Below are 18,838 nucleotides of genomic sequence, written 5' to 3' on the forward strand. Positions count from 1 at the left end.
GGGATTGTACATACTAACTAGTGTACGTATTTTATCGTATTTCTACACATCTTCAATGGTATTCTCAAAAAAGTAAGGAAAACAAGGTATAATTACAAAACAACTGTCAGGTGTGGACACTATTTTTGATACCGTAAAAATCATTAAATAGACCAGAAAACTGTAACTCGCACTTCCAGCTCTTATCAAATATATCTTGGTTCAGATGGGTGGACTGTGAACAGGGAGGATGTCCAGTGCAGAGAGAAAGCATTGTTTTCGACATCATGTGACCTCTGCAAAGGCAGTGATGTGGTTCTATGGAGACAAAAAGAAACTAAAATAATTAAAGAGTTAATGACTGGGTAGATATATAATTCTAGTGGTCACTCTAGTACCTTTACAATGCATAATATGCATTTTAGAAAATTCTTAAGAAAAATCCAGTTAAGAAATAAAAATATCTATCTACTAAATGGATGGATGGATGGATGGATAGATAGATATATAGATAGATAGATAGATAGATAGATAGTAGAGTATATATATATATATATATATATATATATATATATATATATATATATATATATATATAGTCTAAGGGTTACCCTATAACCTTTATAATGCAAAATATACATGGAATACATGTTAAAATATTCCTGAGCAAAATCAACATATTATTTCCTGTCTAGATATTAAATCACCCTAATCAGTTAATTAATTAGTTAATCTCTCTTGTAGTATTACCCCAGTTATTTTTCTACCAACATCAAAATATATAAATGTTTAATCTAGTTTCATTCCCATCTGTCTCTAAACCTTAATAGATATCAGGAAATGAGTTTTCTGCACTCTAGTATGTAAATTATTTTAGTAGATTGTCCATGGATGTCTTAAATATTCTATATGGTAATGACCAATTAATTAACTGGCATAAAACCTCCTGGTTGTATATTAAAGTTATTTTTCATTATTAATTGCTACTCACAAGCCCCTGATTGCAGAATTGGATTTATTTCATGAAAATGGCATTTGAAAGCTGACAAAACATATTAGATTAGCCCATGGTTTTTGACCATTGGAGTTTTATGTAAGTCCATGTAGTTGTACTTGTTCAAGCTGAAAGAATATACAATATGACATTTTTATTTGTTTTGTCCTACATTTGCCTTGCTAGTTGACATCAACTTATCAGTCCAAACTAAAATTCTAAAATATTAAATAAACCTTCAGTACAGTTATATAATCGGATGATGTGTTTCAATGTTATATTCAGTGATACATCTTCTCAGTCTGACTAAATTCTGTATGATTAGCAGTAGGGTAACTACAGGGACTGAAGAAGGTGTTGTTTCAACAGGGAAGATCTGGGGAGATCTTTCATATCACAGAAAACTCTTCCTTGTCATACTGTGGAAATCAGTTTCCAATTTATTCCAACCATTTGCAATTAAACATAAGCACCACTGGAACAAATGTCCACCTTATAAACAAATATGTACATTATACAAGATGTAAGTGCTTGTGTCCATGATGGCTGTTCTGAAAAGCATACTCTACCTCATGAATAAACATTGTATACCTACATTGCACTTGTGTTGTTGTATTTTATCATATGATAATGACTAGGTCTGACCACTGATTGTTTTAGTGGCTCGTGGTTTAAGACTGAAATACTGTTTTATTCATGGAGTTGTTTGGCATGTGCAGGAAAACTTATGAAACTGCATCATATTCCTGAAATGGATTCCGTTTCCCGCTTTCCCATCAAGTATTCTTCAGAGATATTACAATCCATCAGGTGCCAATCCCCTGGACCACCAAGTTACAATATCCATTACAATTACATTCAATCACATCTGTGTAAACTGCCATGCGTTAAAAAAGTAAGAGTATTTACTTAATAACAAAACAATGCTGGGAAAAATTCATATTTAGGCATAGAATGAGGGTATGTACTTGGACATGATTGTCATTTGGATTACACAAGTCATGGTACATTTGAACATTTAGTAAAAATGATCTCATTACATTTAAAAAAGTTCTTTCAGGCTGTCTTAAAGATATTATCTAACTCCATATTTTTAAGATTCATTACATCTATATAATAATTACAGCTAAAGTTTGACTAATTAGCTAACATCTGCTGGCAATAATGTAATAACCCAGTCGATTTAAATTCCTTCATCGTGTTTCTAGTTCCATACTTCTGCTTCAATATAAAAATTGACTTTGCATCTGAATTGGCTCTCTGTAATGGAAAATCTAGCTTTTTATCTTTGACATTTTGGTGTTTCAGGTTGTACCATTTAATCTTTGCATAATCCTTATAATTCACTGAATGCTGTATTAAAACGTGTTTGGAACGTGAGCTGCTAAGAGCAATGATGTTGGGGGCTGGCAATCAAGACTTATTGATCGCCATAAAGTTAGTATTATACTATTTAATTATCTGTGTTTAAAAAATAATACATTAGTATTAAAATAAGTGTAAATTAAAAATGAATGTGATTAAATAAAGAAATAGATTTTTTGCTACCACCGGACCATGCAATACCAACAATACTCCATATGCCTCTTTTGATTTTCATGAGAATTTTAACTACCAATCACATCCAACCTTACTATATGAATACACTCATTAACAATTATGATAGATAGGGCTTTTTCCAAGAGGTTCAGTGTTAGCTTCTGGACTTATTTCATTATTACATCTAGGTGCCAAAATTGTAATCCAGTGGTCTGAAATGTTTATCTTTACCCACTCAGGATACTCATGTCTACTGTGAGAGAAAATACATAATCTTTTGTACTACTGAAACTAGAATATTTTGCATGGTTGTTCTTTCTGTTATTGCTTCCTTTCAACATAAACCAATATGTCCTGGCACCTACAGAAAATGAATCTACAAGGAAGTACGGTAAAATTATGGTCATAAAATTAATATTTATTCAACGGCAATAAAGTTGTGGAGTGGCAAAAGGGCCACTACCAGGGAAATACAACCAGTACCCATCTATGGGGTCAAAGCAAGCAGGAGGCTGATATGCCCGTGATCTGCCACAAGTTTCCCCATGGCTCACTGCCCATTTGTGGGCCCTTGCAGTCTTCCGGACCCAGGTGGCCCCTTTCCAGCGATTGGAGATCATTGACCCTTTTTGTGGGTATTGGGGTCTGGTGGCCAATTGCAAGCTTGGGGTGGTTAGTGGAAGGAGCATGGGGCTTGTCAGCAGGAGGGAAAAGGAGTGGGGCAATGACAAGAGCATGGGGTGGGAAAGATCAACGTTAGTGGACATCTTGGTAGTTTTTTAAACCTTTCTAGCTCTTTAGTTCTACCAGTTTGGTAGAATAATATAAACTACAAACGAGCTGAAATATTCAAGGCCGAAATACATCACCTGCTATGTTGGAAGTATAGACATTAAGAAACATATAAAAAACACACACACACATAAGGAAGATGCATGTCATAAATCAGACGTTGAGTGCAGGTAAATGAATCATTTAAACCTTTGTGGGGTTTATAAATATATTGCTAAGAACTACTAATCGTCTCTTTGTTTTCCTAGCCTACTTTTTAAATTTGTGGTTCATGAAGAGGAATGATGAGAAGCTTTCTCTGTTTGTAAAGCTACAAACCTTCAATTAATCATACCATATAAATTGTGCAATAAAAGACATCATGGGGTTTAAAGCTAGATTAAAAAGAATAAAAATAGTGTGATTTACTTAAATAGTGCACAGCGTAAAAGCAATTTAGTACAACTCTGGCTGGGATACTGCACATTTATTCACAGCCACAAGCTGTTGAGTACTCCACGGCACGGTTTAATTAATTCTCTGAATGTTGCAGAGCATGTATGACAACAAGTTTATTTTTCAAGAAACATTTAAAATTTCCTATGAAAATGATTATTGGTATAGGTCTACTACATGCCATTCAGCACTAAGTAATAAATATAAAAATAATGCTCTTCAGGTTCGTCATTATAACTTTTTCAAAATACTTAATAGATGTTGAGGCACTGCTGGGAAATGAAGCGGAAATGTTTTGCTATACTAAGTAAGCCATATTGGCAAGTTTGAAGATTGGACCTGCACACAAAGTCAGCATTGCTATTGGTTAAAAGCCAAACACCCCACTCCAACACACAGGTGCGCTGATGCGCACATACGTTTATTGCCTTGTTTTGTGAAGGTGTTCAAAACGGTTCTGCCCAGATATCCAAGACAGGAGTCTTCCAAACCGAGCCTTAAGTGAATTTGGTGTTTCAGTTTCTTCATCACAGGTTTCAGCGCTATGACGTCGCTTAGCCTACAGCATACATACTAGTTACATATCCTTAAAGGAGTGATATTATCCTGAGTGCAGAATCATTGTATGTATACTTTTGAGATTCCCCCTGTAACGTTTATTTAAGTTTCTTAGGAATAATTTGGCAATCTTTGGTGATGTAAGACAGGGAACACTGGAATTTGGAGATACAGATCTCACTTCACCTTAGCTCTAAATTAAAATAAAATAAAAAGACAGGGCATGATGCTCCCTTTTCAGCCCCACTTGCTAAAATACAGTCTTATACAGAGATCACTGGGGTTATAAATGTATAGCAGTACTATCTCTTCCTTGTCTCAATCACCAGATGGCTCTGTAAGGAAAGCATATATTTTTCATTGTTATAAACATTTCAGACATGGCTATTTTTTCTGTACTCCAAAGCAAACGCAGAGCTATGGCTGAATGATCATCCTTCTTTATCTACGACGTGCATGAAGATAACCAAACAAAAATGTCTCTTTTTTTAATACAATATGCTACATAAAATATAAGTGTGTTTTCTCTAATGTACCTAAAAGGAGTTATCAACTCACATACATTATACCCAAGAAACAATCCTGTGTCATGTTATGATTGGACAGATTATAATGCATTTTAGCGGCAAGCTTTATAAACCATGATGAATGCTCTTTTTATTTTTGGCTCTCTGGTTTTCACTGCAATGATTATTTTTTTATGCAAACATTATGTCATTTGTGTTCCATTTACCCTCCATTAACAATTCAGCAAGCCTCATTAATCATGGTTTACAGTAATAATTAAATCACATGGCAAAAATACACAGTTTCACACAATCCAGCTAAAACAGAATGCAATGTATGTGCATAATACCTGAAAACTATTTTAATCCTAAAATTAAAAAGTAAATCACAAAACTAACTTTGTTTTATTCTTTTATCAATTTAATTACTGAAAAAAATGAATAAATCTCACACTAGGCACTTATTGCTAAAATAGCATTTATATTTAGTTTGTTGAGAAGGCGGTACATAAGTGGTTAAGGTTAACACAATGAGTGGAAATGTAAGCACACATTGGATAGGTATATGGCTATAGCGACTAAGACAATACCAAGGACTAGATAAAGGGTTGAGTCTTATGCATTTAATTGTCTTTCCATTGTTTATAGGGATTTCCATGGTGTTACTTCAAGGAAAAATATAACCCAAACCATAACTGATCATTTTTGTGAAGTGAACACTAAACTTGGCTAGCTGATACTCATAGCTAGACTGAGACAGAAAAACAGCCCTGGCTCTTTAAGGCCAACAGCTGCTAAATGACATATATGAGGCCGCAGGCTGGATATACGCAGCTGGACGGTACATTCTTATGCTCTTGCTGTGTATCCATCTGCCTGTAAAAGTAAGTGTGCAGAACATTGAGCTACAAGCCCTGAGGACATTTACTTGCCAGTCCAGGCATACCAGGTTGGGTGATCACCTTTTCACTGATACCTACTCTGTTGTTGTTTTTGGTTTATTGACAGTCCAGGCCTACTGATAAGTGAATCTTCTGTCAATTATGTTAAGATGTTGCCTCCATATTATAGCAGGGAGGTTGACTCAAGTGACTCAAACCCCTGATATTTAAAAAAAAAAAAAGTTGTTCGGGAGTACTAAGCAACATTTCTCCTAATGTGAACTGATAGATATCACTATGCTAGATATAGCAGAGCTAGGATATGTATAACCCATGATAAGTCATTTAATAACATTGTAGTGAGAAAATACTTTGATCATTTTGTAGATACAATGTTCTAACCCCGCGTGTTTGAAAAGGAATGCACTGTAAGTCTATTGGTGCAAAAATGTGAATGTTAGTTTGTATGGAATCAGGTAAATATTGTTAACGCTCTCCAATATTCACATTATGTCTTTTTTTATTGAGTAAGTTATATGGAGTTTCCAAGTTTAAATGATTCAATAATGAAAGAGCTGCAGTGCATTGGGTTTTCTTACCTTAAATGTTGGAATGATGAGGTTTCTACATGAGGGCAGGCAGGTAAGATTCAAAGGCTGGTGTGCTTAATCCTTTTTATCAACCGAGAGAAGCAGAGAAAGCTCTTTGCTACATGCTCATTGGTTCCCATGGAGACATTGTATGCATTGTCTCCCAGGAATGCATTTAAAATGTTCTGTGAAAGCTTTTTATTCCAGAAAGAGAAAAAATCCCTATTCATTCAGAGAGGGTTTGCAATTTTGTGTTCATTTTAGATACGGGAGGTCAATTGGTATGTGAGTAAGAAAGTACTAAAATTATAATTTTGTGTTTGTATTGTAAAGCAACACAAAAATATAACTTAAAAAAAAAATCAACTAAAGGTATATTGTACAGCGCTTCAATATGATGGCGCTATATAAAACAATAAATAATAATATATAATTCTGAATGATATTTGGATCGTTTGCGTAGCGACACATAGTGGGTAGTGCAAAGAGAGCCGGTCTTTCAAAGTTGTAAGGTGGAACAATCACCATGGCAGTTTATAATTGTACCCGTTGATTGCTTTACTTCATGAAGCACCACAATTGATGTTTATATATAACCCTGTATTGTGCAATAAATATAAACTAAGGTGTTATGGCTAACCTTCTATTCTGATTGATATATACTAAACATGGGTATACCCGGGAATGATCCGGATTTCACCCAGAGTCTCTAAGTGAAGATCCGCTAACCTGAGTGTCTGGGCCATTCTTCTCTGGGCAGGCGAGTGGTGTTTAGGTATGCCCACTCCCTGACCAATTCTCGTCCCACTTCCATACCATTGTATGTTACCTTGGCTAACCCTGCCCTTATCAACAACTAACCCCACAGTTTGCAATACTAAGCCCACCCATGTGCATGGCTACCCCTGCCCCCTCACAATGCTGCTCCCCAGAGGAAGGAGACATCTGGGTAGCCCGATCAGTCAATTTCCCACACATTACACTAACCATAACTAACACTAACCATACCATACACTAACCAGTCAAGTTCCCATGAGTTAGGTTTGCACACTACACTAACCATACATTCTGCAGGGTCAATTTATACCCATAAATAAACTCTCATTTTGTAAGAAAAAAAGTTAATAAATTGTACACAATAAAAATGAAAACAAAAACTAAACTTAAAATATATTCATTTACTTAGAAACAACTCATATACCGGGGTTTATATCTGTCCTTGGCATTTGCAGGCAAATATTAGAATGTATATTTATATCACATGCTTAGTTAAATGCCACTGTGGTATTTTTTAAATTTAGTATGGACTATAGCATAAATAGAACTCATGCATCCCAATACCACCCCACTTCTAATTATTTTGTATTTCTACTGGGAGGTGTTTTGGAAATATATATATATATATAGTTTTTAATGTTTCGTTTTAATGTTATATGCGTAATTGATTCCAATGCATTTTACTGCATGTAAACTGAAGCATGTGTTATTTAGTTACTGTTCTTAGAAAGGAGCCTTGTGTTTCATTTATTCTCCTACAGCTGCCTCTACTGAATGCAGGGGAAATGCTATGGTATGCTTCTTGCACATGCTCAGTAGGACTCCCTTTCTAGTTGATGGGAGTAGCAGCCGCCAATCACATGTATGCTATCTGAACATTGGTATACTTGTGATTGCTGCTCCAGTGACTTCGATAGGAGGCACAGAATTTTGTTTCAGGCAAACATTGGATGTTGGATGCAAGTATGGATTTTTTATTTAAAAAAAGTCCATCAGTATGTGGTTTGAAAACTTTTTTTCTGTGGCTTTTAGCTTGATATTTGTTGTGAAATGATCTGTGAATCAATTTGCATATTTTAATGACTATATTTGCATAAACCTCTGGCAAATATCTAATTTATATGTTACTTTGTAGCATGTATGAATAACGCATCTTCTTTAAAAAAATAAATCCATTTTTAATGTTGCAGTCCTCTGAAGCAGGGCCGGCCCGACAATGGAGCCGAGTGAGGCAACCGCTCCAGGCAGCACTTTTGAAGGGGCGGCACTTTGCCACCCCAAGCCCCAAGCGAAAGAGAGAGAAAGGGGCACCGAGTAGTTTTCGCTTACCAAGCTGTCAGTACCCGCTCGGCGCCCCTCTCTCTCTCCTCTGCGGTGAGTCTCCCTGTTCGGTCTCGGTGCCGGCTTGTAATGCTCAGCATTACAAGCCGGCACTGAGACCGAACAGGGAGACTCGCCGCAGGACTGCTGAAAGGTAAGTACAAGGGGGGGTAAGGGTAGATAATGGGGCGGTAAGGGTAGATAATGGGGGGGGCGGCAGGAACGGAGGGGTAGATAAGGGGGGACGGCAGTTTAAAATTCGCCCCAGGCGGCATTTTGCCTTGGGCCGGCCCTGCTCTGAAGATATATCCATTTGGCATATTTCCTCTGGAAACCCTGGATTGATGGTCATCTCATTCCCCACAGAGGAACTCATTACTTATCATTAAATGTGAGATCTACTGAATTTCCAGTTCTTTAAAATCTTTATAAAGTGACATATGAAGAAAAGTATTAAACTCCTAAAAACTAATGTGGCTTCTTTATCCATAGATTACAAATATGATCTTTACTTTGAAGATTTTACCAGATTTTTTATCAGTTTGTTAACCATATTTTACTTTAACTTGAGTAATAGGTCATAATAGGGTACCCTGTTTATCATAGTTTAATAAATGAAACTGAACAGGCTTGCACCAGGGCAATATTTAATCATAGTGGAGATTGGAGAAAGCGAGTAATGCATGACACATTAGTTTTATAGGGAACCAGAGGTCTGAACATCCACTGGCCAATTTCTATTTATATTATACTGTCTAAAAGACCCGTTGGCCACTTGAAGGTCACACTTTGTTTATAACACCACCTAACCTATTTTACACAAGAGGAGAGAGGGGACATTAGATACTTTGACGTTGTGTACTTCTATCCAAAGCCTGTTAACAGGCTTAAGTATGTATAGCATGACTAGCAGTGTCTTTATTACAGCACATTTTGTTCTAGAAAATGTCTAATTTGGGGAATGAAAGGTAATTGAGAAAACGTTTGACAAAGAATACCTTATAATTGGCTACAGCATTTAAATACTTAACTGTTCTAGTACAGAAAGTTCAAAATGACTAAATAATTTGTCATAAAATAGTAAATGCTTCTACATTTCTTATGATAACTATTATAAAGATCCATACATCCATATTTATTATGGTACCAAGCAAGTAATGCTCATCTTATCTTCTTAATCTAATGAACTAATAGTACCCCTCAAAAATAATAATTGATAACTGGAAAATATGAATGAAATAAACACTAAGAACAGTACAGCTGTAAAATGTACTAAATAGTAAGCAAGTGCTTTCATATTCTACTCTATATTACAACTTTTCCAAGGGATTTACAATGATGGCGTTCAGAGGATGAAAATTTCCCATCTAGCTTGAATTGAACATCAGACTTACCTTCTCCAATGGGCTTTCTACACGAGGAATGCTGATCATTGGCATCTGTGCCAAATTGTCTATCGGAGATTTTTCTTGCTCTGTTTGCCGTCCCTTAAAATTGTTAACCACACAAACAACCTGGAACACATAATTTAAAGTCATACGCAAGCAAAGAAGAAAAAATAACTTTGGTTGGCCTCTGCCCCAGAGAAATGGTACATCATTCTGACACAGTGTTTCAGGAAGGAACAGTATTATCTTTAATATATTTCTCTGTTTATAGTTAGTGATAGACCCTCTTTAAGATTATGTGTAAAGCCATAAAATAACTGACAGACAAAAAATAATAACCACCACCTTAACTGTTGATGAGTGGGAAGTGCAACTCAACAGCAATCAAGATAAACTGCAGTGGCAACTCAACAGAACAGAAGAGAAGACTCTAAGTGTTCACCAAACAACTTGGTGTTTTAAGAGAATACATGTCTAAAGGTTAAAGGTACAGCTTACTGCTCCAAACAGCTGGAATATACATGAATACATATTAACATACTTAATAAGTACTGAAATATCCATTTACCACCTAACAATTGGAAACACATATCATCCAAGGCAAGCATCTGAGTGTGAGGGAAACATGGCAAGTGTATGGAGAGGATTCTGATAAATACCTTTACGTATTTAGATTAAAAAAACATTAATTATAAGGTAACACTAAACCATGATATACATTAGTATATAAGGGCTGGAGCTTAAATTAAGGGCTAACAAATGGAACTTTAGTGAATAGACATCCTCTGAAGCGAAGAACAATAACACTTCTAGCTATCCCTTGTATAAAAGTATCATATATATACAAAATAGCACAACAAAGTTCCCTTAGAACGCTGTTATAATAATGTATGTAAATATATACAAATTGCATGAACAAGCTCTATACTATTTATCTAAAAATGCAGAGTAGCAAAGCTCCATTGAGACATTAGGAAGCTATTGGTTGATCAACATGATAGATTGAAAATCAAATTTTACAGTAGCATTATTAAATATAATGTATAAAACATACCAGAAAAACAGCTATAGATATGCCAATAAGGAACCCTGCTATGACGTCTGACCAGTGATTTCGATATTCTGCCACCCTGTTTATTCCAGTAAGAAAAGCCAGGCACATTAAACCCAAGCACAGGACAGGTTTGGCAAGTCGAGTCCCTTTGGTTTTGATAGTGCTGGTAATATACATCTGAAAATAAAAACAAGAAATAAAAAAGTCATTTCACACAACAGTGTATCACAAATGGTGAAGATGGAAACTGTAATTTCTTATTTCTTATTAGACTACAAATATAAAGAAAAACAGAATCAATCGTCAGTTTGCATCAATGTTATGTTTTGTGTATAATATCTCCCACTCTTAAATAAGAAGAATGTTTACTTTCTTTTAGGTTACATTTTCCTAATATCCATTATCTATTTTATACAAGTCACTGGTTTCCTTGCTTATATTGCTGGAAGTTGCATCTTAGGATCTCACCGTAAATGTGCCAACATCTTTATTTTTGCACTGTATACGTTTATTGGTTATTTAGCTTAAGGGTGAAAGTCCAGCTGTATAATGAGAACTTAAGCAATTTCCAGTAAATGACTGGAGTAGATACGTTAGGTCCGTATGTGGTTTATGAGACTATTCATTTTTACAGCAGGACATTTACGAAACACCAGGACGTCCTAGGTATACTTGTGTAGTGCCTGCAAGAGGATTGTGACACAAAAGGGTTAATAGTGTAAGGAAGGCATGTTGGTGTAAAGGGTAATATGGTTTTTTTCAGCTATTCTCTGTATAAAGCATAACAGGAACTTTAAGTCAAGATGATGTTATGTGAAATGTTCTAGTGTGACAAGTTGAATATGTCCTTGAACCAGGAATGCTGGGAGTTTGAGAACCCAGACTGACAGGATAGAGAATAAAGCATCTTATTTTTTCATTAACCACAGTATTTATAAACAATAGTTAATCAGCATGATCACGTAGCTGGATATTTACATTGAATTTCATGTATTACCAAAAGGTATAAAAGTGGGCTCTTTCCAGCAATGATGAGACTCTGCCATGGACTAGTGTACGGTGCTTGGCCTTAGTCCTGCAGTCTATATTGCGCTGTAAGGCTGCGTATAACTTTGAGGGTCTCCCAGTGCAGGAAGGAGCATATGCATAATCTATTTCATTCCTCTTTCATTGTTGATTATTATGCATGTATTTTGATTTGGTTAATATACTATATGCATGAGTTTTTCCATTGAGGGAAAGTGTCATCTCTGTATCCTTGAGCCTGTTAACCCCTGCCTGGGCAGTCATGGGTTAAAACAAATTGCGATACATGAGCATATGCCTATGTCAAGTACCCCCATGTTCTATTTTTTTATGGGATATCACCATACCTGTGAACTCCTCCCGTTCTCCGGGTCAATACCCGAATCTCCCGGGTCGTGGGGTCTTGACAGGCCCTGCTTCCCAACCATTTCCCCTTTAAATGGGAGTGTTTCCTGTGATGTCAGCCTCCTGACATCAGCGGGAATGTCCCTAACGTCAATGGGAACCCCCCCGGACATCAACGGGCCAGCCCATTGACGTCAGCAGGACTGCCCGCCGACCACTGGTGTAACTACCAGGCCCGTGTGACCCCTGAGACCCCTTCTTCCTGTCTCCTCATACCAGTTAAAAATAGTTTAGAAAGCAGTGAGAGGTAAGCAGGGGGAGGTGGGATACATGTATATGTGTTTGCATATATATGTGGATTTATATGTATATGTATGTATGTGTACTTGTGTGTGTGAGCATGCATGTGTACTTTGTGTGTTTGAGCATGCGTGTGTACTTTGTGTGTGTGAGCATGCATGTGTACTTTGTGTGTGTGAGCATGCATGTGTACTGTGTGTGCGAGCATGCATGTGTACTTCTGTGTGTGTGAGCATGCATATGTACTTGTTTGTATGTGATCATGCATGTGTACTTGTGTGTGGGAAAGCATGGGTGTGTACTTGTGCAAGTGGGGTGGCATGGAGTGTGTGTTAGTGAGTATGAGTAAGTGTGTGTAATTTGTGTGGGGGCAATCATGGCGCAGACTAGCTGTTGAAGTTGGTCCCGGGGTAATTCTTCACACCAGGGCTCCGTGGTTTCTAGTTACACCCCTGTCACCGATGTCAGTGGGACCGCCCTCTGATGTCAGTGAGCAGCCCTGGCCGCATCCCACAAGGGTAGGCTCCAGGTAGCCAGACGTTCCCAGGTGTGGATATCACCATTTCTCACATCAATTTGAGAAGCAATTTGCTTCCATGATCTTATTGCTCCTCACTGTAGACAGACAGGTTTGTGGGTCGCAAAAGCAACTCCCAGACTCAGAATAGCACCCAGGTAGCTGCAACCAGAAGCATGTGAAAGTAGCTATTAGAAATACACTGCACCTAGGGGCCTGATTAAGTATTTTCACACTGAATAGGTATGAGGGACTTTAGGCCTGTGACTCATCATGATAGACCCAGACCTCAGCTCACCTCCTCTAGGGCTTGTTTTTTATTCTGATTGCGGATTCCTTTAGGAGGGAAATATACAGTCAGGCCCATAAATATTTGGACAGTGAAACATTTTTCATAATTTTAACTCTGTAAACCAGCATAAAGGATTTCAAATGAAGCAATCAAGATATGATTGAAGTGCAGACTTTCAGAGTTTAGGAATTACCGCACTTGTGATACGTAATCCCCTACTTTTCAAGGGACCAAAAGTAATTGGATAATTGAAAGAGACGCTGTTTCGTGGCCAGGTGTGGGCTATCCCCTCATTATTTCATTATCAATTAAGCACTTAAAAGGTCTGGAGTTGATTTCAAATGTGGAATTTGCATCTGGAAGCTGTTGTTGTGAACCCTTAATATGATATTCAAAGAGCTGTCAGAAGTAAAGCAGGCATTCGGCAGAATCACAGAAACATTACGAGTGGCCAAATCAATGATTTGGTGCATTCTAAAATAGAAGGTCTGCAATGGTGAGCTCATCCACACCATAGGACCGAGCTTCACACTACAGATGTACCAACAATGACCCAAATATACTGCAAAAGCAGCCAAAGAGCTTTTTAAGACAACGAAGTGGACTTTTCTTCAATACCAGAGTGAAACTCTGATCTTCAATCACATAATGGTTCCATTGTGGTGGAATACAGATCCAGTATTATGAAAACTGTGTCACTGTCCAAATATTTATGGACCTGGGTGTATGTGGCTTGGGGTGGCATCACTGGGGATAGTGAAGTAGATCACACTTTATCCATATCTTGTGTCCGTATTTTACAGCCAGCTATATGCAGACACAACTGATCTCTCAAATTATGCTAATCACCTAGAAGAGAAGAAGCACATGGTTTCAAGGTAAGCATCAAGGTAAGAAGTAACCATGGATGATGACAAAGCTAATAAGCCTTTTTCGCAACATAGATTTCCCAAAATTAACAACAATCAATTTAGCATATGTACCCCACATTTACATTGTCTATTAAAATATATAAACTATATTAACATACAATATTATATATAATTTTTCTTTTTTATATATAATACTCTAGGATTCTTTATATGTACCTAGAATAATGATAGGGAAGCACAAAAAATATTGCATCCAGGCATCAATGACACTTGGCTCTCCCCTGTCTAGAGGCACCCCCCCCCATTATAGCTAAGCCACTGCTCAAATACAATAATTATCTTGAGATTTCCATATAATGAGCTTAATTGTCCTGATCTCTTGGCACCAAGTATCTGATAAGAAAGAAACAAAAATGAATTTATGGCCTGACTGTTACAGCTACATAAATGGGAAACAACATTTGAATGAACACCACATTGGAGGTAATAGCATCTGATTACCAGAAAGGGAGTTGTACTTTTAATAATCAGTTCCTTGCTGTTACAATATTTCTTACATGAACTCTTCAGTGGACGCACAGTGCTGGAGGAAAGCCAACATATTGGTGGCTCACATTCTATTTAGTATTTGTTCCTGCAAAGGCATGCTAACAATTCTTATTATGTTATTGCCAAAATCTTTTTTGTTGTTGTTTTCATTACTATTTCAAAGATTCCTAATGAAAACATGTTCAGTAGCACAAGGAATCACAGAAGCTGAATTGGTCAAAATGTCACATACTTCTTTATATACCGGTATTAAGAGCTCTGCCAATCGATATTTTTTTTTCGAGAAACTAAAACAACTATAAACATCCATCATAACAAAGCATCAAGAATATCTAACAAATGATACTACCAAAGTGTAGTGGGGGGGGGGGGGGGTTGGCAATACCCTCTGTCTCTAATTACCGTATTTGCTCGATTATAAGACAAGTTTTTTTTCAGAGTAAATAGAGGTCTGACTACAAGACTAAGATCCAGATCCCCCGCAGCACTGCAGGAGACCGATTGTTTGCACGATGCACACAAACAACCTCCACTGCTGCTGGCACTTCTGCCGGGGCTTCTATGACGGAGCACTGGCATCACATGACCTTCCCCTGCAGCACACAGGTGACCTGGATCCTCCTCTCTGGCAGCCAGTGACTGTTTGCGGGATGTGCACAGACAACCTCAGCTGCTGCCGCCACTTCCGCCAGGGCTTCTATTACAGCGCACTGGCGTGACATAACCTTCCAGTGCTCAGCCATAGAAGTTCAGGCTGAAGTACGCGCAGGCCTCAATCAGCTGCTCACACTTGACACCAGGGAATATGAAGCACGGGGGACAAGTCTAGGGATGCACTGGTAAGTTGGGGGTGGGGTAAGAGTGGCATATGGGGGTATAAGTTATTTCTGGAGGCAGAGTGGCATATAGGGGTATAAGGCATATCAGGGAGGCAGAGTGGCATATAGGGTTGTAAAAGGCATATCTGGGGACAGAGTGGCCAATAGGGGGTTGAAAGGCATATCTGGGAGGCAGAGTAGCATATAGCGGTGTATAATGCATATCTGGGAGGCAGAGTGGCAAACAGGGGGTTAAAAGGCATATCTGAGAGGCAGAGTAGCATATAGGAGACACAAGGCAAATCTGGGGGCAGAGTGGCATATAAGGGGGTATGAGGCATATCTGGGGGGCAGATGTGCATAACTGGAGGCAGGCTGACAAATAAAAGGAAATAAAAACAAAAAAAGATTTTTTTCTCAATCAGTTTTTATTTAATTTGAAAAAATTGTTAACATGTGAATTAATATTTACTAGTAAAACTTTTTTCCTATAGGGTAGTATTATATTCAAGCTTTTTCTTTTTTTTCTAAATTAATATTCAAATTTTGGGGGGTCATCTTATAATCGAGCAACTATGGTACTACAGCTCGCAGCAATGATGGCACAAAACATTCAAAACATTCAAACCCAGAGAAATTGCCTGGGGTGACCTCGAGGATTCAAGACTATTGGGTTCCACAGAGCAATATGAAACAACTAAGAATGGCAGGACAATTCACACAAGCCCCCAAATCCCCCTCAATCTACAAGTGGGTTTCTCATAAACCTCACAAAAAAGTACTTCTGGTCCTGACGAAACCAAGTGCCTTTTTAAATGAACCAAGACTCCTCTCCTGTTTTCCTGTTTCTCTTACTCTTAGTTTTTGATTATATATATATATATATATATATATATATATATATACACACACGCGCATACATATGTAAATATGTAGATGTCCAAATTTAATAACTACATCAACATATATTTTGTTCTATATTTTCCTATTGCTGTATATTGGTGGATTGCTATTCAAATATGTTTAATAGACTGACCTCTACCATTGAATCCAGCTATTACTTTCTTGAATAATAACAGTATTAACTAAATAATAATTTAACTAATAAAATCACTACCTCTAATGATAATAATACCAAAAACATAATATTATTATTGTCACACTTTGAGCATTTGCTGTCATCAAATATTTCAGAAATTCATTATTTACAAATGTGCATTATTTTATTTTTTTATGAATATATTTATACACATATATATTGCAGATTTCTACATCTGCGTTTTAACATAAGCAAATAGCCACTTGGTATATCATGTCAATCTTTCATAGTATACATAAAAATTGATAGCACATTTTGCACATAATGGAACTCCATTACATCATTTTGTTTGAGTGGATTAATGGGAAATAAAAGCATTTTAAACAGCTGTGAATTATGAATTAAAATATCCCATTCTTTTCAAGATACTACAGCAGCTCTCAAGGAAACAAATTCACCTTGGTCGGATACAGTGCTCACACAGTGAGCATGTTGTATAGCGCAACCTTGACAGGTTTACACATAAAGTAAAAACAAAAACACTTTAATAAAAGAGAATAAAGTGCAATGGCAGTAACTATGTCTTCTTTGTAATATACTAATTCATACATACCCATGAAGATGCACACTTCTATAAAAATGGGTATTAACCATACAAATCAGTCACTTTATCATATAAATATTAAATAACATATGTCTGAGAAAATTCCACTTGTAACCAAATCAAAACAAAAGGACAAATGAATGCCTTTATACAATATTCATATGCACTCTGTCTGTGTAATGAAATACTGATTCATTATTCAGTCCTAAGTGTTAATGCATGCATCTGACATTATTGGAAATTCTACTCAGGTTTAAGTGTAGATATGGCCGGAGTAGTTGTGTTAACAGTACCGCCATACATTCTGTTCAGTAATATACTCAGCGCTCTGCAATATCTTTGTTACATTTCCACAAGGACATGCCTGAGCAAATTATCTGTTTGTTCCTGCCTCTTAAGCATGTCTTGTTAAACTTCGGAATTACGCTACATTTATATGCATTCGCTACCATAACCCATAACGTTTGATCTTTGAAGTTTTGCTTACAATGACTGTGATAATGTGCAGGAAGGCACAATTCAATAATAATAAAAAAGTGTGTTTAAAGATGCTTATTTTCAGCAAAAGGAGACTGAAGTTGCCATAGCAGCCACCCACAGAAAATGGAATATTTGTCGAATGAGAGAGAAAAAAACCCACATTGTTATCCAACATTAGACTGAACAGCAATATAATAAGTACAATGATTATATTTGCATAAAGTAACAACAGAGGGCTTTACACATATAAGTTTAATCACTCATTCATCTTTGTGCCTTAATTTTAAAGGGAAAGCTACATTGTATTTTATTTCTAGGAGAAGGAAAGATATGCATCTCAAAGATGCATGTGTGTATTTAAATAAGTGTTCAAACATTAAAAGAAACATAATGCAAAAATATATCTGGACAAAAGCACACAACGGTGACCATTTGATCATTTTCTGGTGGACATACTTTTCAGTCACATGTTCCTTGCCAGCACATGTAAATTGCTTTTCTTTAGTATAGGTGCTTTAGAACAAGTGGAATGAGTTACTAATACTACTAGTACTTCCTTTTGTGAGTTCACTCATCCCACATTTACAGGTCAGCTTCTCCATTTTGGCTTTATTTTTGTTGAATAAATCATGACACAGTGTGATATGTCATGTGTTGTTCATCTGAGGTTGCATTTACCTAATTATTAGACCTGCTATGGAATAGATGATTGTAATAATGTCCCAATATGTACTATCATAGACTTTAAAGAGGGTGCACTTTCTTTTTCACACGACTGTATACTCAGCAACACCAATGTATTGCACTCCTGGGCATAGCAGATGTAAGAAACTACTTTTATATTCAACAACATCTTACGAATGAGGCTTATGAAGGCCAAAAGATAAGTGTAGGGATTTAACATTGTATTTTGGTTGTAGACATCCCTTATGACAGGGAAAAGTCTACTAGGCTGATAGAGATTTTTCCTCTGTAATGGCACAAGTCAGTTACATTTTGAGGCTGTACTGATTGGGGACTGACCTTTAGGCAAGTAACTTAAGCACTTTTAGTTCTTGGCTAAGCTAAACTCACAAACAGCTGCTAGTTGTGAGAGAAACCTTTGTAATAACAAGCATTTCCAGTTACTCATGTCTTTCATTATTAGAGCAGCCCTAAGGAAGAAACTGTCCCCAACATTTTC

General features: G+C 36.8%; 1 protein-coding gene across 1 annotated transcript in view; it reads right to left on the reverse strand.

Moving 5' to 3' along the window:
• Positions 1–264: 264 nt before the first annotated feature.
• Positions 265–18,838, reverse strand: part of LOC149279416 (phospholipid phosphatase-related protein type 5) — a 73,750-nt gene continuing 55,176 nt past the window's right edge. Inside the window, exons 4-6 of the mRNA XM_089501189.1 lie at positions 10,814–10,990; positions 9,766–9,885; positions 265–297 (exon numbers count right to left, since the gene is read on the reverse strand). Coding sequence (XP_089357315.1) covers positions 265–297; positions 9,766–9,885; positions 10,814–10,990 — 330 coding nt within the window. The remainder of the gene's footprint in view (positions 298–9,765; positions 9,886–10,813; positions 10,991–18,838) is intronic.

Source organism: Sceloporus occidentalis, unplaced genomic scaffold (assembly GCF_023333645.1).
Source record: "Sceloporus occidentalis isolate IW3139 unplaced genomic scaffold, rSceOcc1.0.p SCAF_166, whole genome shotgun sequence".
Taxonomy (NCBI): domain Eukaryota; kingdom Metazoa; phylum Chordata; class Lepidosauria; order Squamata; family Phrynosomatidae; genus Sceloporus; species Sceloporus occidentalis.